General features: G+C 42.3%; 1 protein-coding gene across 2 annotated transcripts in view; it reads right to left on the bottom strand.

The window, feature by feature from the left end:
* YWHAE (tyrosine 3-monooxygenase/tryptophan 5-monooxygenase activation protein epsilon) overlaps window positions 1-25,670 on the bottom strand; it is a 47,155-nt gene that overhangs the window by 5,931 nt on the left and 15,554 nt on the right. For both annotated transcript variants that reach the window (XM_056127363.1, XM_056127362.1), the window contains exons 2-5: window positions 11,288-11,487; window positions 6,471-6,577; window positions 4,948-5,154; window positions 1,539-1,675 (exon numbers count right to left, since the gene is read on the bottom strand). In XM_056127363.1, coding sequence (XP_055983338.1) covers window positions 1,539-1,675; window positions 4,948-5,154; window positions 6,471-6,577; window positions 11,288-11,487 — 651 coding nt within the window. The remainder of the gene's footprint in view (window positions 1-1,538; window positions 1,676-4,947; window positions 5,155-6,470; window positions 6,578-11,287; window positions 11,488-25,670) is intronic.

Genomic DNA, 25,670 nt, shown 5'->3' with positions numbered 1-25,670 from the left:
TTCCCTGAGCACTGCGAGGAATGATCCCTGAGTGCTAAACCAGAGAGTAATTAAGCCTTGAGTACGGTGGAGTGTGGCCCAATAACCAAAAAAAGTGGAGCTGGAAAGATAATAGAGCATGTAGAGTACTTCAATCTTCAATCCTCAGCACCCCATACAGCCCTTGAAGCCCACCAGGAGTGACTCCCAAGTGCAGCCAGGAATAATCCCTGAGCTCTGTGGTCCAGGTCAATCTCCTACCATTCCAAAATAAACAAATGCTGTTTATTAGAATATTGTGGGTAGGTGCTAGCCTTGCATAAGCAGTAAGCTTTGATTCTTGGCTTTTACTTATTTGTATAATCCCTCAAGCATTACCAGGAGTGAACCCTGAGAAGATAAGCTCCGAGCACACCTGTTTGGGTTTTTTGCTCCACCCCAAAAGAAGAAAGAAATCAACAAATGTAAGGTTGGAGAGATGGCTCAAAGAGCCGGGCGCGTAGACTGCACGCATTCGGTCTCTAACATGGCACCAGTTTGCCAAAGGGAACACACTTCCTAGACTCCCTCTTGGTTTGACAGGATACGGCCCCAAAATAAAAATATATTTAACAATGCTGGGCTTTCACATTTATAACCAACACTGACAGACCCCCCTTCCCAAAATCATAAGATTAAATTTTAAAAGTAATCTGGGAGGGGCCAGAGAGCTAGCTCAAAAGAGCTGTGTGTGTACAGGAAGCCCAGGTTTAATGCCCAGCATCAAACAGTTCTCTGAACACCATCAGGTATGGCCCCAAACCCCAAAACACTGTTTAAAGTTCTAAAACATAAAACACTAAGCCAGACATCTTGTGGGTCTATAGTAAGTAATTTCCTTTGTTCTACAGAATCCAGATGCTTCATAAATATTCACTGACACGATCTAAATCTAGACTAAAGGACACCATTCAGTCAAATGAATGACTGACATTCAAAACTAAACTCAAGAGGAGTCCTGATACTGAAAATCAAACTGCTAGTATGGACTAGAGAGAGAACTCAATAGGCTGCAGGGCACACTGCTTGCTAGAGGCCCGAGTGTAATCTCCAGCCCCCATAGGCCCCAGATGTGGCACAGAAATTAGAAGGGGGTTTGCTGTGAGAATGAAGGTGCAGCTTAGCAGTACGGACTGTGCCTTCCACATGAGAAGCTATGTTAGAGTCCCAGCACCACAAGAAAAGGCTTAGCTCTCCCCGGCCACCTTTCTTGTCTCCATACTTGAAACGCAAAGTGTGAGAAAAATCAGGCTAAGCTCAACAAAAGTTGTAAAAGAGAAAAAATTCTTTAACAAAAACATCCCCATTTGCAAAAGATCATTTATCGTCTCATAGCCCCAATTAGAAGACAGTATTTAATATCACTTCCTGTAATGCCAGTAAAATCTGATAGTTTAAAATATAGGCTGAGTCTTAAAGCCTGATATTCAAAAATCAGAAGTTAAAAAAGAAAAACCCATGAATTTCTAAGAGTATTAAAGATCCAGCATCTAAGACAATAAACTTCAAAATGTCCTTACCATCACCCTGCATGTCTGAAGTCCATAGTGTCAGATTATCACGTAACAACTGCATGATAAGTGTTGAGTCCTTATAGCTTTCTTCACTCAGCGTATCCAGTTCTGCAATTGCATCATCAAAAGCTGCTTTCGCCAACCTGTGTGGATTAAAAATACAGCATTATTTAAAAAAAAAAAAAAGAAAGATCACAAATGTGCAATTGGTTAACAGTAACTCTGAGATACCAATTTTTTTTTTCTTTTAGGGTTACACCCAGCGATGCTCAGGGGTTATTCCTGGCTCTGCACTCAGGAATTACTCCTGGTGATGCTCAGGAGAGCTTATGGGATCCTCGAAATTGAATCCTGGTTGGCCTCGTGCAAGGTAAACGCCCTACCTGCTGTGCTATCGCTCCAGCCCTGAGATGGCAATTTTTTAGTTATCACACAGTATGTAAAGAAACTATGACCAAGTGGATGTAGATAAGGTTTTAAAGAAAAATAATATGACTCCTGAAAATCCACTTTCTAGTTTGGTAACTTTGAATGTAGTGTGTGTATTGGGGGAGGAGAAGGGGGTCTTTTTTGGGGTCACACCAGCAATGCTCAGGGGTTACTCCTGGCTCTGAACTCAGGAATCACTCCTGGCAGTGCTCATGGGACCATATGGGATACCAGAGATCGAACCTCGGTTGGCCGTGTTCAAGGCAAACGCCCAACCCGCTGTACTATCACTGTACTATTTAGCCCCATATAGTAAAATATGTAGTATATTTTAAAGCACAACTTTTTCTGCGGGGAGGATCTTGGAGCCATACCTAATGGTACTCAGAAATCCTCCTGGTGATTATGGAGGGCCATGTAGTACTAGGAATCAAGTCTGGGTCAGCTGCACGCAAGCCAATCACCTTAGTCCATACTGGTTATAAAAAGGAAATAGGCCTGAGTGATAGTACAGCAGGCAAGGCATTTGCCTTGCACATGGTGGACCTAGGTTTGATCCCCGGCATCCTGTATGGTCCACCAAGCACTTCTAGGAGTTGACTCCTCAGCACAGAGCCAGAAGTAAACATCTGAACACTATCAGGAATGGCCCAAAACTCAAATAAAAATTTTAATTAGAAAAGAAATAAAATAAAAAGGGAAATGTTATTAGGTGCCTGATGTGAATCCTGCTGCATTTCCTGAAGCCCTGTGTGTCCTCAAACTCCAAGATTTCCACTCCATCAGAAGTAGTCCCAGAGCATGGTAGGACACCCTGAAACAAATCATGATACTAATATTCTAAGTTCCAGTAAATGACTCACTTCTTTAATAGTCTTAATGCCGGGGGGGAAAAAATAAACTTTTAACATCTTAAAACATAAAGCCCAAACTGAAAAATAGTGACCTCCAGCACGAAATATCCACCCACAACCCCAGCACTACCCTAAAAGTACCAGGGAAGTAGCACTGTACTCTCGCTGCTCATCAATTGCTCAAGCAGAGACACCACTCACGTCTGTTTTTGGCATATCGAATACACCACAGGTAGCTTGCCAGGCTTTGCTGTGCAGGCAAGATAACTCTTGGTTGCTTGCTCTCCGATGGGAACGGAGGAACTGAACCCGGGTCGCTTGCAAGGCAAATGCCCTACCTCCTGTGCTATAGCTCCAGCCCACTAGGGAAGTATATAAAATAGTAAAGCTTATATGCCTTATATATGAGGTCCTATCACCAGAATGGAATCCCCAAAGTCTTAAAATGAATCAAACCAAAACTGTAAGAGCTAAAAGTGAAAAAAATCTTCAAAAACAAAAAAATTCCTAATACTGGAACGCAATGTTTCATGTTCAAAGCACACGAAAAATAAAGATTTAGATATCTTACGGCTTCAACAAATACTTTTTTGTTGTTTTAGAGCCACACCATGCAATGTTCAAAACCATAAGCATTCATTTTGCTCTGTCCCCTGGTTCTTGATAATGTCCACCTGCCTGTTTTTAGGTACCTCTGATCAGAGCTATATTGTCTGTATTCCGAGTTGATCTATGTTGTGTAACATAATCTAAATCTAACTTAATGGCTGAGCAAACCAGTTTATATATAAATATAAAATCATTTTGTCTAACCACTTCCTAGTGGCACAGAACCAGAAATAACCCCATGAGCACTGCCAGGTGTGACATAATCCCCTCACTCCATCCCCAGCAAATTTGCTTCAAGCGACGATCAAGTACAGGCAATAGTTACAGTCACACAATGCTATGTACATACTTTTTTTTTGGGGGGGGGAGCAGGGGATAGAATTGGGGATACACCAGGTCATGCTCAGGGGATGATATTCGGTGCAGGGGCTGGAACCCAGGTAGGCAGCATGTCCAGGCAAACACCTTACCTGCTGTACTCTCTCTCCAACCCAGCTATGTATATACATAATGCCATGGAGATAAGACTTTAAAATGAACACAATGAAATAATCAAAAAGCCAGAGCAAATACTCTGCAGCAGAAGGCCCAGGTTGGATGTCCAGCATCACCAATAGAAACCCTGCACACCAAGCTGGGAACAATGCCATTACCCAAAATCCAAAAAGAAAAAAAAAATTTTCAAGTTATGTATTTAACAGGAAAGATGTTCCTCAATTTTTAAAATCTAAGTCCAAAAAGTGGAAAAATGTGAAATGTGGGTCGGAGCAATAATATAGTCTGCAGGGTACTTGCCTTGCATGTGATTAACCCGGGTTCGATCCCTGGCACCCCAATGGTCTCTCAAGCAACACCCAGCTTTATCCATTTAAAATTCAGAGAAAGCCCTGAGCACCCCTGGAATGCTCCCACAAAATCAAACAAAAATCTGAAACATGTGGAAACATGCATTTGTAAGATGTAAAACTGCTTACACTAAAACAGAATATACGAACCATCATTACATTAAAAACATACAAAGACTGATTCCTTGCATCACAATTACCGTTATTTTAGTGATAAAAATGTGTCTTTATGCCATTCAAAGTAAGTAAAGGCCCTCCCGTTGATCATCAATTTGCTCGAGCGGGTCCAGTGACGTCTCCATTGGAGACTTTGTTGTTACTGTGTCTGGCATATCGAATACTCTCGGTAGCTTGCCGGGCTCTCCGAGAGGGGCGGAGGAATCAAACTCGGGCCGCGTGCAAGGCAAACGCCTAAAGTAATTCAACTAAGTCTAAATATTATAGGGTCAGATAACTCAACGGGCTGAGCACAAGCATTAAACGTGAAAGGGCTGGGCTTGATCTCTGGCACTGCTTGGTCATCTAAGCCCACCCCAATCAATAGTCATGAGCCCGAAACTGAGAACCAAAAGGAGAATTTTTACATGCCCAAAGGTAGTCTGAGGGAAGACAAACGTAAGCAGTTAATCTCCTTTTTAACCCTTTTCATTTTCAGTGAGAACTTCTGTTGTAACTCACCTGCAGGCACGGTCAGGGGAATTAAGAATTTCGTAGTAGAATACAGAAAAGTTGAGAGCAAGACCCAAGCGAATAGGATGCGTTGGTGGAAGTTCTGTCATTGCAATATCACTAGCAGCTTTGTAAGCCACTAGGCTATTCTCTGCAGCTTCCTTCCTGTCGTTCCCTGTGGCAAACTCAGCCAGATACCTGTGGTAGTCCCCTTTCCTAAAACAAAACAAATGAGAATTAAGAATAATGTTATGATTGCCACTCAATGCCTCTTGCAAACCACAACACCCAAAAGGAGAGAGAACAAAAGGGAATACCCCACCATAGAGGCAGGGTGGGATGGGGGGATGGGGGATGGGAGGGATACTGGGACCCGTGGTGGTGGAAAATGGGCACTGGTGGAGGGATGGGTGTTTGATCATTGTATAATTGAAACCCAAGCACAAAAATTTGTAAATCTACAACTGCGCCTCATGGTGCATAAAAATTAATAAAAAATAAAATAAAAATAAAAGATATGGAAAAGCAAAAAAAAGCTACATGATAAAATTAATTTACTTATTAAATAAAAAAAGAATAAGATGTTAAATGAAAATAAGTGGTTATTTTTCTGTAATACATAAGGTGAAACATGTGACCAAAATATAATTAACAACAGTTATACTAATTTTCCCTAAAAAATGACTACTTGGTTTTTCTGAGATTTTAGTCATATGCAAGTGAAATCCTGAAAAAATTAACTGGAAATTCTCAAAAACAACTAATTACCACTTTATAGTCTAGAATATAAATAAGAAATTATATCAAACAATAGCATAAACCTGTAAATAGTAAAATCAAACAATATAAAAATAGTAATTAAGGTGAACTATATTGAGGCTGGCAATAGGGTACAGGGAGAAGGGAGCATGTCTTGTACACCACCAAACTGGACTCAATCCCCAGAACCCCATATGGTCCCCCCAAGCCCTGCCAGGAGTTATCTCTGCTTTTAAGCAGAGTTAAAAGCAAGCCCTGAACACTTCTGGGTGTGCCCAGAAGCAAGATGGTGATGGGGGGGGACGACACGGCGGCAATATGAACTCTGCTATCCATTACTATCACTAGGGGAGAAACCCCACACGAGGAAACTAATGTAGATTAGGTAAAAGCGAAATCTAGTTTGATCATCTTAAATATTGAATTTACAAAAAAGTGTTCAAAATTAACATGTCAAGACTCCTTTTTCCCCTTTTTTAGGCCACAATCTACAATGCTCATGGGACCGTATGGAATTCCTGGGACCAAACCTGGGTGAGCCTTACTTGCTAGACTACTCTCCCATCCCAAGACTCACTCATTCCCAAAACTCACTCCTTCAAATATTACACTACTCTTAAGAAAAAGTCAAAAACCTAGGGAGCTGGGAGGTAGAGCTCAACTGAAAAAGTGCATGCCTTGCATGCTGAAGACCTACTGTGATCCCCAACACTATTAACTCTAAGGTAACCAACATTTAATCTCACATTTTTCCCTTGTAGTATAGAACCTACATTTTATAATAGAAAACCTTGGACTCGCCAGTGTTAGCTGCTGGAATGAGGTGTTTGTCCAGTACATCCAGAATGTCACAACAGATTAACTTTAGTTCAGTCTCAACCTGGAAAAAAAAGTCAAAAATTGTTTTAAATCAAACCTGAAACCCATCATAACTTTGTAACTTCATGGTGACAAAATTAGTGTTTAAAAATTTAAGAATTTTTTCTTTTGGCTTTCACCTGGGGATGTACAGGGTGTTACTCCTGGCTCTGCACTCAGGAATTACTCCTGGCGGTAGCTCAGGGGACCATATGGGATGTTGGGAATCAAACCCGAGTCGGCCAAGAATTTTTTAAAAGAAAAATTTTATATAAATCGCGTACACATGCAGCTCTAGTTGTTTCAAGTTTTAGTATTACTGACTTTTATAATAGTGGTTAGAATAATCATGTTTAGGTAACAGTTTAGAAAACATGGTTGTAATAGTAGTTATTGTTCTCAGTACAAAGTTATAATAACCCACCACCACCAAAACATCCAAGATCCTTTACCACCGCCCCATGTCATTTCTAATCCAACTTCACTCTCCCCACCAGCGCTTAAGAATCAGTTTTATAATCCAAGAACAGGGTTTATCATTGTTTAATACTGCCCGTGCCCTTTCATTGCCTCTTAATATGTCACAGATAAGATCATGAAGTACTTTGTCCTCCCCAACTTATTCTGCTTAACATTATGTGCTTCAATTCCATTCATGTGGACCAACTGTATTATTTCTTTTCTTACAGCTGTACAGTATTCTGTTGTGATACATACAAATTCTTTATTTCATCTGCTTTTTGGACATCTGGGTTGTTTCCACACTCAAGCCACTGTACTGAATGCCACAACGAACATGAGTATGCATGCATCTTTTTGATTTAATGTTGTGAAGAGAAGAGAGAGAACTGTCGGGTCCTGTGGGAATTCTATTCTCAGAACATGCATGCCTCCATTCTACAGCTTCCACCTCCCCCTCAAAAGCAAGCAAGCAAGCAGGGAGACAGAAAATTTGCCTCTAGCTTGTAGAAATGACTACTTTCTACGTACTATGAGTTATGTACAAACTTTTAGGTCAGGGACTAGAGAGGATACCTCAAAGAATGAAGCACACGCTTCACTTGTGGGAGGCCAGGTTGAACCTCTGACCACCATACACTAAGTATACCCCACATTACTGGGAGCAACCCCCTGCAACCCTGAGCACTGCTGGGTGTGGTCTCCAAACAACCCCTAAAAAAGAAAAGTACTTTCAATTCAGTTACACAGTTAAAAAATTATTATTAATATTTACATTAATTTATTTTTGGTTTTAGGGTAGCAATCACTGGTACTCAGGGATCATTGCTGGTAGTACTTACAGTACCATATGCGGTGCTGGAGATACATCAGGGTTAGCAGCTTGCAAGTTAGTGCCTAAGCCCTTGTATTATTTTTCTAGTCCTAACTTCTTAATTTTGTTTTTGGGGAACCACCATACCCACAGGTGCCCTGGGGCTCGTATGTACTGCTAGAGATTAAACTGGAGTAAGCTGCAACAAGGCATGTACCTTAACCCCTATATTAACTTCTTTAATAAGAAAATAACTATTGAGGCTGGAGCAATAGCACAGCAGGTAGGGCATTTGCCTTGCATGTGGCCAACCCGGGTTCGATTCCCAGCATCCCATATGGTCCCCTGAGCACTGCCAGGGGTAGTTCCTGAGTGCAGATCCAAGAGTATCTGCACTCATAACCCCTGTGCATCACCGGTTATGACCCAAAAAGAAAAAAACAAACAAACATAGTTTACATCAATGCTCAGTTGCCTGACTACTACTATATTCAACTGCCAATCACTTTAATAGTAGAGAGGGTCAGACAGTACAACGGGGAGGGTATTTGCCTTACATGCAGCCAGCCAGGTTCAATCCCTGGCATCCTATATGGTCCCAAGCACAGCTAGGAGTGATTGCTGAGTGCAGTTCCAGGAGTTACCTCCGACAATTGCTGTGTGTGACCCAGAAACATAAACTGTAGCACTGTAGCACTGTCCTCCCTTTGTTCATTGATTTGCTCCAGAAAGTACCAGTAACATCTCCATTGTGAGACTTGTTACTGTTTCTTGGCATATCCAATATGCCATGGGAGCTTGCCAGGCTCTGCCTGTGGGCGAGATACTCTTCTCAGTAGCTTACTAGACTCTCAGAGAGGGATGGAGGAATCAAACCCAGGTTGGCCGAGTACAAGGCCAGCACCCTACCAGCTGTGCTATCGCTTCAGCCAGAAACATAAACAATTTTTTTTTTGCTTTTTGGGTCACACCCGGTGATGCTCAGGGGTTACTCCTGGCTCATGCACTCAGGAATTACTCCTGGCAGTGCTCAGTGGACCATATGGGATGCTGGGAATCGAACCTGGGTCGGCCATGTTGGCTGCGTGCAAGGCAAACGCCCTACCCGCTGTGCTATCACTCCAGCCCCAACATAAACAAATTTTTTAAAAATCACTTTAATATGTGATCTATATCCAGTAATGGTACAGCCCTCCAAAAAATCTACACCAAATCAAAATATTGCCACTCACTTCTATTCACAGTACTCTTAACTATAATGCTCTAGTCTAGCTTAAATTTGAATCATTTCACTATTACTAGTCGTTTGTGAGACATACACCAAGACCCCAGCACTTCGAATCTTTACCTCGGGGGTGAAATGGTGAAGGGTTTTGGCCATATCCTGCAGTGCTCAGAGGACCATATGCCATGTCAGAGAACAAACCAAAGCAAGGCCTTATGTCCTGACCCTACCCCTGTGAATCTTTCATCTCCCCAATTTATCGGTCTCTCTCTTCACTACTTTCTTTTCTACTTTGCCCAAATCTCACAATCCAGCACATAGATCTCTCTCTTTATAACAAGTTACGAAATACATACAAATTTCTGTTTTAGAGCTAACCTCCCGAGGTTGGGGGGCCATGCAGTGCCAGGTTTTGAAACCAGGACTGTCATGTGCAGAGCATGTTTGATCCCTCCGAGAGCTATCTTGCCAGTCTTTTCATACCATTAACAAGTTTTCATGTCCTTAGTCTTCTGAGACAACCAAAGTTGCCTGCTGACCATTCTTACTATATCTTAGACTAATGGGAAAAGAGGTGTTGGCTCTAACTTCTAAGTTATTATAGTAAATTGATCAACTAGAACCTCAGTTTGTCCAGTCAATAAGCAGGAATAATAACTACCTTTACAGGGTCATTTAAAGATTAAATAACTATTTTGCACTATTATAGATATTATAAATACATCCCCCTACCTCAAAACTACCCCAATAACAGCATGAAATAGTAAAAAGAATTTTTTTCCTGTCCTCTCCATACCAACTTCATCTCCATGTTACTATCCGCTTCCATTAAGTACCTCATTATACTGCTTCATACCTCTCTCTTCCACCAGTATGAGTTTCTCAACAGAAAACCACTGATACTTTGCTAGAGGACAGGGTAGTTGGTAATTTGAAGGAAGGCTATTCTGTAAACAGCAAAATGTTTAACAGCAACCCTATCAACTTGCAGAAAACTCCAGGTACGCAGGACCCGTGACTGAGATCTCCAAGCTTGCTGGGAACAGGACTGGGCCTCTTTCCCCCAGGTCCCTAGTTTTCCAGCAGCTTGGCGGTCACATCCACAAACTGCCTCGTGTCCCCCTGCACTGCCACTCCCCCGCCCCCAATATAATCTCATCAGTGGCCAAGATTCAGAGACTATGAAATAAAGCTCCCAGAAGAGAACGCCACAGAACAACCTGGAGCACGCGGCTCGACCTCTTACTCTAGCCCACTGATGTATCAAAAGAAGCACATATGTTTGGGTTTAACATACATGTTTGTAATCTCTTATACAAGGGCTGAAATGGCTCCAGGATGAAATACAACAATCTTCACATACTTTCCTCTTATGGTGTTGGGAAGGTGCACAGTAGTGGGATTGGTGTTCAAACATTAAATGTAATAGTTTGTAGTATTAAAGTAATAACAACTTTATAAAAAAACAAAACAAAACAAAAAGAAACCAGCAACCCTACCTCCACTCACAAAAATTACCAACCTGTATACATTTAAAAATACCTCTATGGGTATTTTTAAACTGGGGCTAGAGTGATAGCACAGGGGGTGGGAGGGATACTGGAATTCATGGTGGTGGAAAATGGGCACTGGTGGAGGGATGGGTATTTGATCACTGTATAATCGAAACCCAAGCACAAAAATTTGTAAATCTACAACTGTACCTCATGGTGTTTCACTAAAAAAAAAAATAGAGTGATAACACAGTGAGTAGGGCGTTTGCCTTGCACGTGGCCGACCCGGGTTCAATTCCCAGCACCCCATATGGTCCCCTGAGCACCGCCAGGAGTAGTTACTGAGTGCAGAGCCAGGAGTAACCCCTGTGTATCGCTGGGTGTGACCCAAAAAGAAAAATTTTTTAAAAAGCTGAACACCACTCTTGCACTGAAGGAGAAAGTCCTCCTACAATTACCCTAAAATATTGTATAATTATGAAATTTTCATAATCAGGCTGTGTTAAAGACAAATCTATAAAAACATTACAAGAAAGCTTCTTTTCTTGCACTTTTACCTGTTTTGGCCCAAGAAATGTAACAAGCACAAATACTGCAAGAAATACCTCAGATTTATTAAACAGTTGATTCTGAATTACTTTGGTCATTGTACAGCTGGAAACCTTTTACTGTTACAAATTTTTGCATGATAGCCACAGTCAGTTACCCAATCCCACATGGGGTTGTGGGCACTAGGTTTACCATTTGTCGATATTCCCGGATCATTTTTAGTTTGTCTTCTCCTCCTTTGTTTTCTTCTTTCTGTTCAATGCTGCTGATTATTCTCCAGGAAGCTCTTCTAGCTCCAATCACATTTTTATATGCAACAGATAAGAGGTTTCTTTCTTCAACTGTCAACTCCACATCCATTCCTGCTACTTTCTTCATTGATTCCACCATTTCTGTAAAACAGTAAAATCAGACCTGATGAGCCAAGTGATAAAATCCTGAAATTTGCTGCTAAGTGGAGGGACCTGGAGAGTAACATGCTAAGTTAGTATGAGAGACTAATACAGAACGATCTCTCTTAAACGTGTAACGAATACCCAAAGACAATGAAAACAAAGAACATGAAAACTGATCAGTACTCAGTAGAAAATGCCACTTAAGAGGGCCGGGTGATAGGACAGGGAAGAGCAACATGTGTGGTGGAGGGAAGCATTCAACCAGAAGGAGGTTGAAATGGTGGAAGTGTTATGTATGAAACCCCATCAGCAACAGTACTGCAACCACAATACACAAACATTTAAAAAAAAATTTTTTTGTAGTGCTCAAGGGATCATATGTGGTATCAAGAATTGAACCTGGGAATACCAGAGTAATAGTATAATGGACACAATGTTCGCCTTCCATGTGGCCAAGTCCCAGCACCCTACATGGTTCCTGAGCACTGCCAGGAATGATCCCTGTGTGCAGAGGCAGGAGTGAATGCTAGATACTGACAGCTGTGACCCAAAAACAAAACCACCACCACCAAAAAAGTCAAGCAAAAATAAATTTCTTTAAAGAAAATAAGAATTGAACCCAGCATGACTGTAAGCAAGTGTCTTCCTTACCTGGTATACTATCCCTCCAGTCCCCAAAGTAATAATTTAACACAATCATCAAAACACAATGAATTAAAGCATGCACAAGTAAAGAAAAAAACATTAAAAAAGGAATCTAGAATTCATGGAATCAAAGCAATTGGAATCTAAGCATTTTATTTCAGTTTGCAAGTATCTCTTTTATTAAAACAGTAAAAACTGGTGCTGGAGTGATAGCACAGCGGATAGGGCATTTGCCTTGCATGCGGCCCGACCTGGGTTCGACTCCCAGCGTCCCATATGGTCCCCCAAGCACAGCCAGGAGTAATTCCTGAGTGCATGAGGCAGGAGTAACCCCATGCATCGTTGGGTGTGACCCAAAAAACAAAAAAACAGTAAAAACTGGGGCTGGAGCGATAGTACAACAATTATTTCCTAGCAACCAGTCACAGGATGAAGGAATCATATGTATGTAGTTAACATATATAACTAAAACTGATCTTTGTGTGTTCTCATTCTCTCTCAAAAAGATACTGGTTAGCTCTAATCGCGTCAAGGGCAAAACATGTGATGGTTCTTTTTTTACCACTAGGTGGCGAGCAAAGAAAGGAAGGAACCCAGATCTTGGATGGTTTCTCCAAGCACAAAAAATAGATTTAAGAAAAAAAAAAGGAAAAAAGAAATGGCTGCTGCGTACAAAGAATCAAAAAATCATACATACAGTTTCTATCTATAGAAAGGTAAGGCAGGTAAGGCTTCTGCTTTGCACTTCTGGTTCCAGCCTGGCATCCCATATGGTCCCCAGAGCACCACCAGAAGTAATTCCTTAGTACAGAGCAGGAATAACCCCCCGAGCATTGCTGAGGGTGATCCTAAACCAAGAAACAAAAGGTAAAGACATGCCATACAGAATCTCAACTTTTACTAATTCAGAATCATGAGGCCCAAACGTGTATTTTACATTAACACAACCTTACACCTATAGCTGTTTGTGATGCAGCTGGTGCCTTATTAAGTGTGCTAAAATTATGTGTAGTCTGAGGAAAATGTTCCAAATTTTTACCTCAATATATTCTTGAAAATATTAATGTGGGGCTGGAGCAATAGCACAGCGGGTATGGCATTTGCCTTGCACGCAGGCGACCCAGGTTTGATTTCCAGCATCCCACATGGTCCCCTGAGCACCGCCAGGAGTAATTCCTGAATGCATTAGACAGGAGTAACCCCTGTTCACTGCCAGGTGTGACCCAAAAAGCAAAAAAATAAATAAAAGAAAATATTAATGTGATGGAGCAGCGGCTAAGAGGCCTGCCTGCCTTGCATACAGCTGATGCAGGTTCAATCCCAGCACCCCATATGGTCTCCAGTCCTCCAGGACTGATCTCTGTGCGCATAAAGAGTAAACTGAGAACTGCCAGGTGTGTCCCTCAGTGCCATCCTCCCCCACTGCCCCCCACCCCAAATCTGCTACCAAAAGGGAACAACAAATGGCCAAAGTCAAGAGAATCAGAACTGATCTATAGGACTGAGCTTACTAAAGGTGGGAGAGGGATGGGGAGAAGCAGACACTGTTCATTTCTTATGCAGTTAAACTACGACTGACTAATTCCAGTCTCAGACACCACCTACCCAGGGAATAAATCTTTGCAAAAACTTCGTACAAATGTTGGAGGGGGGACGGGACACACACAATTGTGGCAGGTCAGAGAGCTGGGGCTCTGCAAAAGAGAGCACTTGCCTTGCATGTGATGCCAGACTCAATTCCAGGCATCACGGGAAGAAAAAAAGTACAATTAATGACATGCAGAGTTCTCAAATACATTGTGCTAACTAGAAAAAAAGAACTGTTGACTACACTTACAGTTACATGAAAATGCAAAATTATAAAGCAAATAAGCAGTAAAAAGATAGGGATGAAGTGAAGGGTTTGTGTGCAAAGGAATAAAGGTATAATCTAGGAGGTGATTAAATTGGTCTTCAGGTAGAGCTTGTATAACTGTGTTTATCAAGTCATTTAACTGTACATGTGAATGTGATTTTTTTGTTATTTAAATTAAGCCCCAATAGAGCTGGGGTATTTTGTTTTGTTTTTGCTTGTGGGTCACACCGGGCAATGTTCAGGGGTTACTGCTAGCTCTGCACTCAGGAATTACTCCTGGCGGTGTCAAGTTGAATTTTTAAATGGCAATCTTGAAGCATTAAAAAAAAAAAATTAAGAGGGGAAGAACATCAAAGGACTAGTACAAATGCTTTGCATGTAAGAGACCTGGATTCAATCCAGAGGAATTACCCCCAAGCAGCACTGGGGGATGTGGTCCAAATTTTTAAAAATAGGAAAAACAATTAAGGGACGTGGTAATAAAACAATTAATTCACTTATGGGAACCAGAAAGCATTCATCTAAATAGTTAGCTTTTTTTACTTTTCTTGTTTTGGTGTGGTGGCCTCACCCAGCTGTGTTCTATTCTCTTGGCTCTGCACTCAGGGATCTCTCCTACTGCTCAGGGAACCCTAAGATGCCAGGGATGAAACCTGCACCAGCTGCTTGCAGACAAGTGCCTTATCCGTTGTACTATCGCACTGGCTTTTATAGAACAAGTCATGAGGGGCTGGACCGCACAGCAGGTGGGGTGTTTGCCTTGCCCATAGGCCGACCCAGGTTCGACTCTCAGTATCCCATATGCTCCTGAACACCACCAGAAGCAATTCCTGAGTGCATGAGCCAGGAGTAACCCCTGCGGATCGCTAGGTGTGACCCAAAAGGGAAAAAAAAAAGGGGGTGAAATAAGGTCAGTAAGGTATCATTTCACACTCAGCTCCACACTATTTTTAAAAACCAACAACAAATTAAATCTCAGAACAAAATCCATAATTGAGGTTTTCTAAATCAGTCCCAACAAAACAATCCAAAAGCAATCTAACTACACTGGGAAAAAAAAAAAGAGAGACCAAGAACAAAAACAAATTACTTTAAATTGTAGGGCTTCAAACCAGATACAATCTAAGTTATCTAATGCTACCAAAATTTAACATCGATAATTCTCTGGATAGAATTCCATGCTGTAAATATTCTGACAATGAACATTTATTATCTTTACAATGTAAGGAGTGCAATGTAGTAAAATACCCAAGTGCCAGGGCCAGAGATAGTACAGTACACAGCCAACCCAGGTTCACCGCAGGGTGCCTTGAGCCTGCCAGGAATGATCCCTGAGTGCAGTCAGGAGTAAGCCCAGAACACAAGTGCACAGTTGACTATGCCTCCACCCCCCCCAAAAAAAAACCCACTCAAGTGAAGGTTGCAGAAATGGCTCAGAGAGCAACAACACATGCACATAATATAACTGTTATATTATAAATAACTTTCCTTCAAGCATGAAGGAAAGCCTGTTAGATTCCTGGCACCCAGGTTCCCCAAGTACCAACGGGAGGCAAGAGTAACCCCTGAGCATTGTTCACTGTGGCTCCAAAACAAAGACAATGCTCAAGACCGGTAAAGCAGACTGCTGAAGTATCGACTACCCACTTTCTAACAGTTATATTACCTGTAATTCACTGACTCCCTTTAAAGTATACGATTTAGGGGGCTGGAGAGATAGCACAGTGGGTAGGGCATTTGCCTTGCACGCTGCCGACCCAGGTTCGATTCCCAGCATCCCCATATGGTCCCCTGAGCACCGTCAGGAGTAACCCCTGTGCATCGCCAGGTGTGACCCAAAAAGCAGGTAAAAAAAAGTATACAACTTAGATGCCAGAGATATAGCACAGTACTAGAATGCATGTTTATGTCACCCTAGACTCAAGCCCAAGGCACCCAAATAATGAATGAGTGAATAAAGGCAGGCATATATTCCAAGGGTTTTTAGAGTAACTGCAAATGGCACACAATCTTTTGTTTTCGTTTCATCATTCTAAAAACAAAGCTCCAAGTCCCTTTATCCCCAAAAGTCCTTCAGGCTTTGGCAATCACAACTCTCGATCCTGACATTTCAGATAACTGGAACCATGTAAACTTTGTGTGGTTTATTTTGTCTACCATGCTTTTATCCACAGAACAGCATCAATACCTCATAAATTATGGATACACCCACATTTCATGCACCACTCAGCAGTTAATGAATCTTGAATGTCCATGAACATTCCTGTAAGTATGCTTTCGAGCTCTGACTATATAACTAGGAGGAGACACATGATCATAAACTGCCTTCCTCGCAGCATCAGGAATCAAACCATGTATCTCTCAGGCATGTGCTCTACACACTACTGAGATAAATGCACGGCATACATCCTTATAAAGTACCAACATTACAAGGAAGAAACTGCCAAACAGTTTGTTATTCACTGTAAGGACTGTAACATTTTTACATCTCCAGCCCCTCCAAAAAAAGAAGGGGATTCTAATTTCTCCATATCCTTGCCAAAAGTTTTTAGTTCCCTTTGTTGAACCTTTTTCTTTTAGACAGGTGAACCCCTGGCAATGCTCAGACCTAAAGAGGGTACAAGGGGGTTCTGGTAGAGCTGGGGAGGAGAGCACATGGTACCAAGGATCAAATTTGCACAAAGGAACATAATCCAATCCTTTTAACTATCACCCATGTCACTTTCCTCTTCATTCCTCAAACAGAAGTATGAAGTAGTATCTCATAATTCTGATTTCCTGAATAATGTAGAGTATCTTTGCAGAAGCCCATTGGCCATTTTGTATATATTCGCTGCAAACTGTTCGGATTACTTGTTTTTAAAGAAAAAAGGGGCAAGGGAGTTATTTGGGCCAGAAAGGTGGCTTAGAGGGCTGAAACATATGCTTTGCACATAGCCTAAGGTTCAATTCCCAGAACGAGCCCCCCACACAACTTTCAGGAGTAGCTTAGCCCAAATGCTCTGCATTAATTTATGCACATAATCTTCAAGAGACCTTTCAAGTAGATACCAGTATTATTACCCCATATATACTATAAAGCTTAAAGCAGAAGCTAGATTTTCTCCCAATTAATTGGGATGTTAATACAGAGATATTTGAGGTAAATGCTCGGTAAGCATTTTGGAATTAATATTCAGGGCAAGGTTAATTTGTGTCTGTAGTTATTAAAATGAATAATCTTGCATCTTGTGAAAATAAAGTCTCATTGTACAGCTAGATTAAAATGAACACTAACAGGATGAAACCGGCACAGCTCTGGAGTCTCATTGCCTAGGTTGCAATATTGCATGATTCTGAGAAAATCTAGCTGCCAGAGCAGGGTTTGATCCCTGGCACCCTATATGATTATTGAGCACCACCAGGGGTCACTTCTAAGCAGAGCCTAAGCACCACTGATTGGGGGATGCAAGCGCAGGCTCAGGCTCAGGCTCAGGCTCAGGCTCACTCCCTGCCTCTGCCCCCTCTCCCTTTCCCCTCTGGCCTCTTCCCCCCTCCCTCTCGCCCCTCCACAGGGTCTTCCTAAAAGTGCATGAATTTAAGTTTCACTCAACAGTAGTTTATTTTTTAAAAAGGGGGGGGAGGGGGGACCCGACATGAATTCTGTAACTATTTCCATAACAGTATTTAAATGTCTCAAAAAAAAGCACCGTAGGCTTAATTGTCCAAGGTAAATTCATTATGTCAAAGGATCCAGACTCTGCAGTCCTTTTTCAGCAATTTTTATTGAATCAGAACCTTCGGTACACCATTTACTTATTAGAAAATTTTGTTTTGGGCTGGAGCAATAGTATGGTGGGTAGGGCATTTGCCTTGCACGCAGCTGACCCGGGTTCAATCCCCGGCCATCACATATGGTCCCCTGAGCACCGCCAGGGAATTTCTGAGTGCAGAGCCAGGAATAACCCCTGTGCATCGCTGGGTGTGACCCCCCCCAAAAAAAATTAGGGGCTGGAGCAATAGTACAGCGGGTAGGGTGTTTGCCTTGCATGCAGCCAACATGGCCGACACAGGTTCGATTCCCAGCACCCCATATGGTCCCCTGAGCACCGCCAGGAGCAATTCCTGAGTGCATGAGCCAGGAGTAACTCCTGAGCATCGCCGGGCGTGACCCAAAAAGAAAAAAAAATTAGTTCTGGGGGCCAGAGAGATGGAACAGCAGGTAGGGCACTTGCATGCAACAGTCAACCAAGACTCAACCCCCAGCACCAGTGATCCCTGAGCAGAAGAGTGGAAGGGTAGGAAGGAGGAAAGAAGAGATTGATTTAGACTATACCTTAAAAAATGAAAAACAAAAGCCAGAAGCATCACCATAAAAATCTTAGGTTCTGCTCATTAAATTCAGTACAGGTGTCTGCTTTTATACTTCACAAAAGTGCTTTTAAACTTCCACTAATAATCTGATCCTGAAAACTGATCTGATCCCTAATACATGAAATGACTTGAAAACAGGTATCAGCTCACAATACAGTTTATTTTTGTGCCACACCCAGCAATACTCAGGGTTTATTCCTGGCTCTGAGCTCAGGGATCACTTCTGGAGGGTTCAGGGGTCATATGAGGTACTGTAGATTGAACCCGGATAGGCTGTGTGTAAGGCAAATGCCCTTGTCACTGTATTATCTATCAATAGTACCAGCCCCTCCTATATTTTTAAGACTGGTCCCAGCATATAAGGAGAAGGAAGAATGGAAGGGAGAGGGAGAAGGAGAAGGTGAAAAACAATTTGGGGGGGGGGGGGGGGGCCGGGCCGCACCAGGTCAGGAGAGTCAGGTACAAAGGTGGTGTTAAGGAATGACAGAACCAAGTATCTAAACCAGAGTCAACAAACAAGAGGCCCGAACTTGAACAATGGAACTTAGGTGCCTGTTAAGAGGGTAGGCTGCAGAGCAGGGTAGGAGGAGGATATTGGAGGGAATCTGGGAAGACTAGGGGAGGAAAGCTGCCCCTGGTGGTGGGATCAGTGCTGCAATATTGTAGATCTAAAGTTCAACTATAATAGCTTTGTAAATCACAGTGCTTTCATTTAAAAAGTGGGGATGGGGGAAGAGAATGAATGCTATGACATCTTACACAAAAAAGTGATTAGCTAGTGTAAAATTGGGGTTCATAAAAGTCTATTTAACAGTGCTATTTTATACGGTAATCAGATGTGATTCCTAATCAAGATGCTCTAAGCATCATCAGACCATGACAGGTACAAAGGGGGGGGGGGAGAGGGGGAGGAGAAGAGACGAACGACAAACATAAAACATGTTTCCTGGTCCAGTGAAAGTACTAATATATCTCAAAACATAATTTAGAATGACAAAAAAACAAAGAGTGAGATGGCCCATAGTGCTGCTGGAGTGCAATCTTTGCACACAACAGATCAGGGTTTGATCCCTGGCACCCCATATGGTCTCCGAACTCTTGCCAGGAGTAATCTCTGAGTGCAGTCAGGAGTAAGTCCTGACCCCCATCATGTGTGTGCCACCCCCCCCCAAAAAAAAACAAGAAAACTAAGTGTTGGTCAGGATTTGAAGAAAACAGCACCCAGAGAGAGCACAAAGGCTGAGGACACAGTGGATTCAAGTTCCCTGGTACTATACATAAAGTTCATTCAGCATAGCGAGTGGTCACATCTGAGCATAGAAACAAAAGACACCCCCCAACCAAAAATAATTATGGGGCTGGTGGTGAAGGGTGCAGGACAATATTAATGTATTTAATGACCCTGAACTTTATGCTTCACTATGTTTCAGATTTTAACAATGCTTGGTTGGAGTGACAGCACAGTGGGTGAAGTGTTTGTCTTGTACGAGACCGACCCAGGTTCGATCCCCAGCATCCCATATGGTCCCCTGAGCTCTGCCACAAGTAATTTCTGAGTGCAGAGCCAGGAGTAACCCCTGTGCATCGCCGGGTGTGACCCAAAAAGAAAAAAAACATTTTAAAAATGCTGAAATTTTACTTGTGAAATTTAAATGAGTTAAATTTTAAACTTAAGTATAAATTTTAAAAATATGATCTAATACAGCTCCACTGCAAACTTATAAAACTTATAATCCCGTTTCTCGAATATTCAAAAAGTAACCTGAATGACATGAGAGTAAATTTTCAGATAACTAAGGTCTATTAAAAAAATAAACCTCCAAAAACCCAAACTAAAAAACTCAAGAAAATAAATTTACTTCTGGCCTAGACGGAGACAAACTTCCCAATTCACTATGTCAAGTGGAAAGAATGTAAAGGGATGACATAACTACAGTGAGAATAGTTGGTAAAAGGGAATCAAATGTAAAACTTCTTGGGGCTGGAGCGATAGCACAGCAGGTAGGGCATTTGCTTTGCAAGCAGCCAACCCAGGTTCGATTCCCAGCATCCCATATGGTCCCCTGAGCACCGCAAGGAGTGATTCCTGAGTGCAGAGCCAGGAGTAACCCCTGAGCATCACCGGGTGTGACCCAAAAAAGCAAAAAAATAAATAAATAAAAATAAAAATAAAAAAAGAAGCAAATGTAAAACTTCTTTTGTAATTATAAAAATCACCAACAAAATCATCGAGACCAAGTTATTAGTTGCCAAGCATGGTTGTTTAATATTACTAGTCTGACACCTATCAGAATGCATTTTATATGAATTTATCTATAATAATACAGAAGTCTTTACCTCCATGAGATAAACTAATGTAACGTTTATAGTAAAAACTGTGGCCAGAGTGATAATACAGTAGGTAGGGCACTTTGCCTTGCACAGCAGACCTGCGTTTGATCCCCAGCATCCTATATGGTTGGCTCCCCAAGCACTGAGGGGATTATTTCTCAGGAATTACTCCTGGCAGTGCTCAGGGAACCAAATGGGATGCTGGGAATCAAACCCGGGTTGGCCACATGCAAGGCAAATGTCCTGCCCGCTGTGCTATCACTCCAGCCCCAGAACTATTAGTTTATAGACAGACAGACAGACAGACAGACACACACACACATCTAAATATAAGACTATAAGGAGTCAGAGAGTACTACAGGAGCTAAGGAACTTGGCTTGCCTTCATTAAACCCAGTTTAACTCTGGTATAGCAATATAGTCCTCTGAGCACCATCAGTTCTCCTGAGAGAACTCCTGAGCATTCAGATGGGGGGGGGGGGGGGAGCCTATGCAAAAGTAAGTAAAACATTCATTATTAGGGGAGTTAAGGCATATTCCTTGCATGTGGCCAGCCCTGGTGATATGCACCACATGGTCCCCAAGCACTACAATGTGTGGCCCAAAACATCTTCAAAGAAGAATGTTCAAACTACAAGGGGCATATAACAAATATCCTTAAGCAATTTCCCATTTGCTTAGAAAATTTATTTATGCTTTGATAAGAATAAAAAGGTGAACTTTAGGAAGGAGATGTAAATACTTCTAAAAGCTTTCAAGTAAATACTTTTAAGGAATTTAAATTTATAATTATCCAGTTTATGATTGGTATCAGAGACACTGTTAACAAGGAGAGCTATGATCTCCCATATAAATATGAATGTTTCCTGCATAGTTGATAGGATAAAATATTCCCATCTTCTGAGAGATCTGCTCTTTGTGGTGGGTGGTGGGAAGGGTTCCCCAGTTAATATAAAACAGAAACCCAGGGCCCGGAGCCAATAGTACAGAAGGTAAGGGCATTTGCCTTGCACACAGCCAATCAGGGTTTGAGCTCTATCCCACTGGGTCCCTGGTGAACACAGGCAGGATAAATTCCCGAGAGCAGAGCAGGACCAATCCCAGAGCAATGGCAGCATGTGACCCAAAAAGCCAAAATAAACAAACAGAACCCCAGACCTATGTCCGAGGAGAAAGGTAGATTGAGAACACTACTGTCCCCCCCATACCCAACAAAAATTTCAGCTCTTCATTCTTAAGACATGAAATTTGGTTACTAAGGAATGGAAAGTGAAACTCAGAAATGAGTCCACAGTGGTAGAAGTACTATGCCCCTCTGTGATTCAAATTCTCAGGAATGTCTTAACAGCAAACTCAACTTCATAAAGCATGCACATATTTATTATTACATCAGCCTACAGATGATCTTATTCATCCTTAAGAGAAGCTGGCACATTATTTTTCCTGAATCAGTGGGACAAACCCATACAAAATTATTCATGATTAGGTTTCTTTCAGTATTCCAACACCCATCTCTCCAGTGTACATTTCCTCGCATAGTGTTCCCTCTTCCTCGTCCCACCCCTTTTTGGGAATTGTGGTCTGCAATATAGATACTGAAAGGTTACCAGGTATATCCTTTTTCCTACTTTTAATAGTTCTTGTCCAGTGTGGCACATAATCTTAAAACAACTCTGCCTCTCCTACAATTCTGAGAAGTAAACAACTCGGGCAAAACTTAGCAAAATTTAAAACCTTTTCTTAATGAAATATGGCCCTGAACTGCAATGGATAATTCTGTATTCCCAGAGTGTAGAATAGGCATGCAAGGGAACTAAATTAGTCCATAAATCTTGAGGCTTCAACCAACGCAAGTTTACTTATTAAAATGTTGAAGTGAGATGGAGAGGCTGGATAAAGAACACAGGGCTATGGTCTTGCACACAAAAGTGACAGCTACTAAAAGGATGCAATTCCTGGCAAGCACCATCCCCCAGCCTCACCAAAGTATTTATACACCAAAAGGTGAGCCCAAGAGTGTAACTTCCCATGGGGACTGGAGCAATAGCACAGCGGGCAGGGCGTTTGCCTTGCAAATTCCCAGCATCCCATATGGTCCCCTGAGCACAGCCAGGAGTAATTCCTGAGTGCAGAGCCAGGAGTAACCCTTTGTGCATCACCAGGTGTGACCCAAAAAGAAAAAAAAGAAAAAAGAGCCAAAAGTAGCTTCACCTGTGAGGCCCAAAACTAAATCAACTTAATTAAGCCAAAATATTAAGTGCCTAAATTAAAAAGAAAAAAAAGCCAAAAACCTGTTTTTATTTGGGGGGGGGGAGAGAAATTTCTCGCTCTGTATTGAGGCACCATGTAGTACTGGGGATAAAACCAGGATGAGTTGGGAGAATCATGTACTCTTCAGTTTTCAATTAAAAACACTACCTAAATGTAGCACAGCGGGTAGGGCGTTCACCTTACAAGCGGCCAACATGGCCGACCCGAGTTCGATTCCTCCGCCCCTCTCGGAGAGCCCGGCAAGCTACCGAGAGTATTCGATATGCCAGACACAGTAACAACAAAGTCTCCAATGGAGACGTTACTGGGCCCGCTCGAGCAAATCGACGATCAACGGGAGGGCCTTTACCTTTACCTTTACCTTACCTAAATGTACATGTTTTTAAAATAAAAAGCCTCTGAAACGTCAATTAAATCACATTCATAAAAATTTCATTAAAACGAGCAGTAGGGCTGGAGATAGCACAACAGGTACAGCTGACCCAGGTTCAATCTCTGGCATCCCACACACACCCAAAACACCACCAGGAGTAATTCTTAAGTGCAGGGCCAGGAATAACCCCTGGGCACCATTGAGTATGGTCCAAAACCCAAAAAAATTAAATAAAAAAATAGAAGAACAGAAACAAAGCTGGAAATATATAGTAGTAAGATGCTTGCCATGATCCCCAGAACTCCATATGGTCCTCTGAACACCACCAGGTTTGACCAAAAAGCAAAACAATAAAAATAAAAGGGGATCTGGAGAGAGTACATTAGGTAAACTGCACGTGCAGCAGATGATCCAGTTAAATCCCTGGAATCCCATAGTCTGATAACTGAAGCACCACCAGAGGGGATCCCTAAGTGCAGAGTCAGGAAAAGCCTTGAATACCAGAAAGTATGCCAAAACAGAAAAATAGGAAGGGCATGAAAGGCACTAAGTGTAAGGGGTTCACCTACCAATCTTTACTTAAAAAATAAAAGCAGCCAGGGAGATGGAGCACATGCCTAGTTAGCATGCACAGGCCCCACCTTCAGCCCTAGCACCATGTGGCCTCCCAAACACCACTGAGGTTGGCCCTGGTGATTCTCAGGATCACTGGGGCAAGCACTGGCCTGATCTGATGCCGAAATAAAAGGGGGGAAGGGAATCACAAAAATGATACAGAACGATAGGATACAGGAGAAGCCGTAACTTCATAAACAGTACTTCAGATTAAATCTAATTTTGCAAAATCTACCTTACTTGTACCACTAAACTTCTATAGGCTTGTTTCCTGAGAAACTTGGGAGTGCCATCAATCTGGCATGGAGTTGAGAGATCATACGGATGACATGGGATGACATGGTAAATCTATTGAGCGCTTAGAAGTCTGGTTTGGGTTTTCTTGTTTTTTTTTTTTTGGAGGGGGGGCCCCACACCTGGTGATGCTCAGAGATTACTCCTGGTGGTATTCAGGGAACCACACACGATGCCAAACCCGGATAGGCTGCTTTCAAGGCAACCACCCTACCAGCTATACTATCGCTCTGGCCCCAGGGCACTTAAAATTCTTTTCAGTATTTGTATCTCTTCAAAGATCAAACATGAATCTAAAGGTCAGAGAGAGTATAGCAAGTAAGGTGCTTGCCTTGCATTGCAGTGGACCCTTGTTCAATTACCAATACCCCGTATGATCCCTCCCCCAGCCTGCCAGGCATGATCCCTGAGTGCAGAACCAGGAGGAACCTTGAGCACAAAAGTGTGTGGTATTTAAAAAAAAAGTCCAGAAAGAAGTAAAAGAGCCTAGATCTGAGATCTCAGCGCATTATTGGCCCTGAACCTGTAACTCAGCAGTGAATCACAAAAGACAGCAACTTGGCATTGATTGCCATTAATCAGTGATCTCTCAGGACCCCAAATGGAGCTAAGTCCACTGGGGCACCTCAGATGAAACAGGTGTCCACTCTCCATCCACTCCAAATGAATGCCCAGTGGCCACATGCATCTTCCCGCCTGCTTGGGGTCCTGGATGTCATGTTCACAAACTGCCTCTAGGCGCCATCTCGGCTGATCCAGAGACTCACAAATGAATCTCAAAATGGATTAACTCCCTAAGAGATGTCTCTGGACCCCAATCATTTACTATTTTAGAATTCCAGAAGCGCATGACCAACCTCTCATGATATTTATAATAAGCAATAGAAAATAAATTATCTAGCATCTGCCCCCGGAAGGCAGGCTTGAATGGTGGTAGGAAAATTTGAAATAACGGTGGGGACGGGTGTTCAAAAACTGAATGTACTCCATTAATATGAAACAACCTTATGAAAATAAAATTTTAAAAAAGAAATAGAAGAGCCTAAACAGGGCCAGAGAGTACACAGGGGAAATCACGGGTTTCCCTGCAGCTTATCCCAGTTCCATTCCTGATTACCTCATATACTCTCCTAAGCACTGCCAGGAATGATCCCTCAGTAAGCAGAGCCAGGGATGGGTGTACCCACTTACCCACCCCCCCACACACACACACAGAGTGGGAAAGGAAGGGGGAACGAGGGAGGGAGGGAGAGGAGGGAAAGGAAGAGAGAGCGCGCTCCTTATACAACGTTCTTGAAACAGTAATAAACCACACGAATAGTTTGGGGAGAGAGCTAGTACAGTGGGTAAGGTACCCGCAATGCAAACAGGCAGTTCCAGTGGTCCTGAGTAACACCAGGAGTGATCTTTAACAGAGCCAGGAGTGATTCCCTGAGTACAGAG

This window comes from Sorex fumeus, unplaced genomic scaffold (genome assembly GCF_029834395.1).
Source record: "Sorex fumeus unplaced genomic scaffold, SorFum_2.1 ptg000063l, whole genome shotgun sequence".
NCBI lineage: Eukaryota > Metazoa > Chordata > Mammalia > Eulipotyphla > Soricidae > Sorex > Sorex fumeus.
Note: the sequence above shows the minus strand (reverse complement) of the source record. Positions and strands in the feature narration are given on the sequence as shown.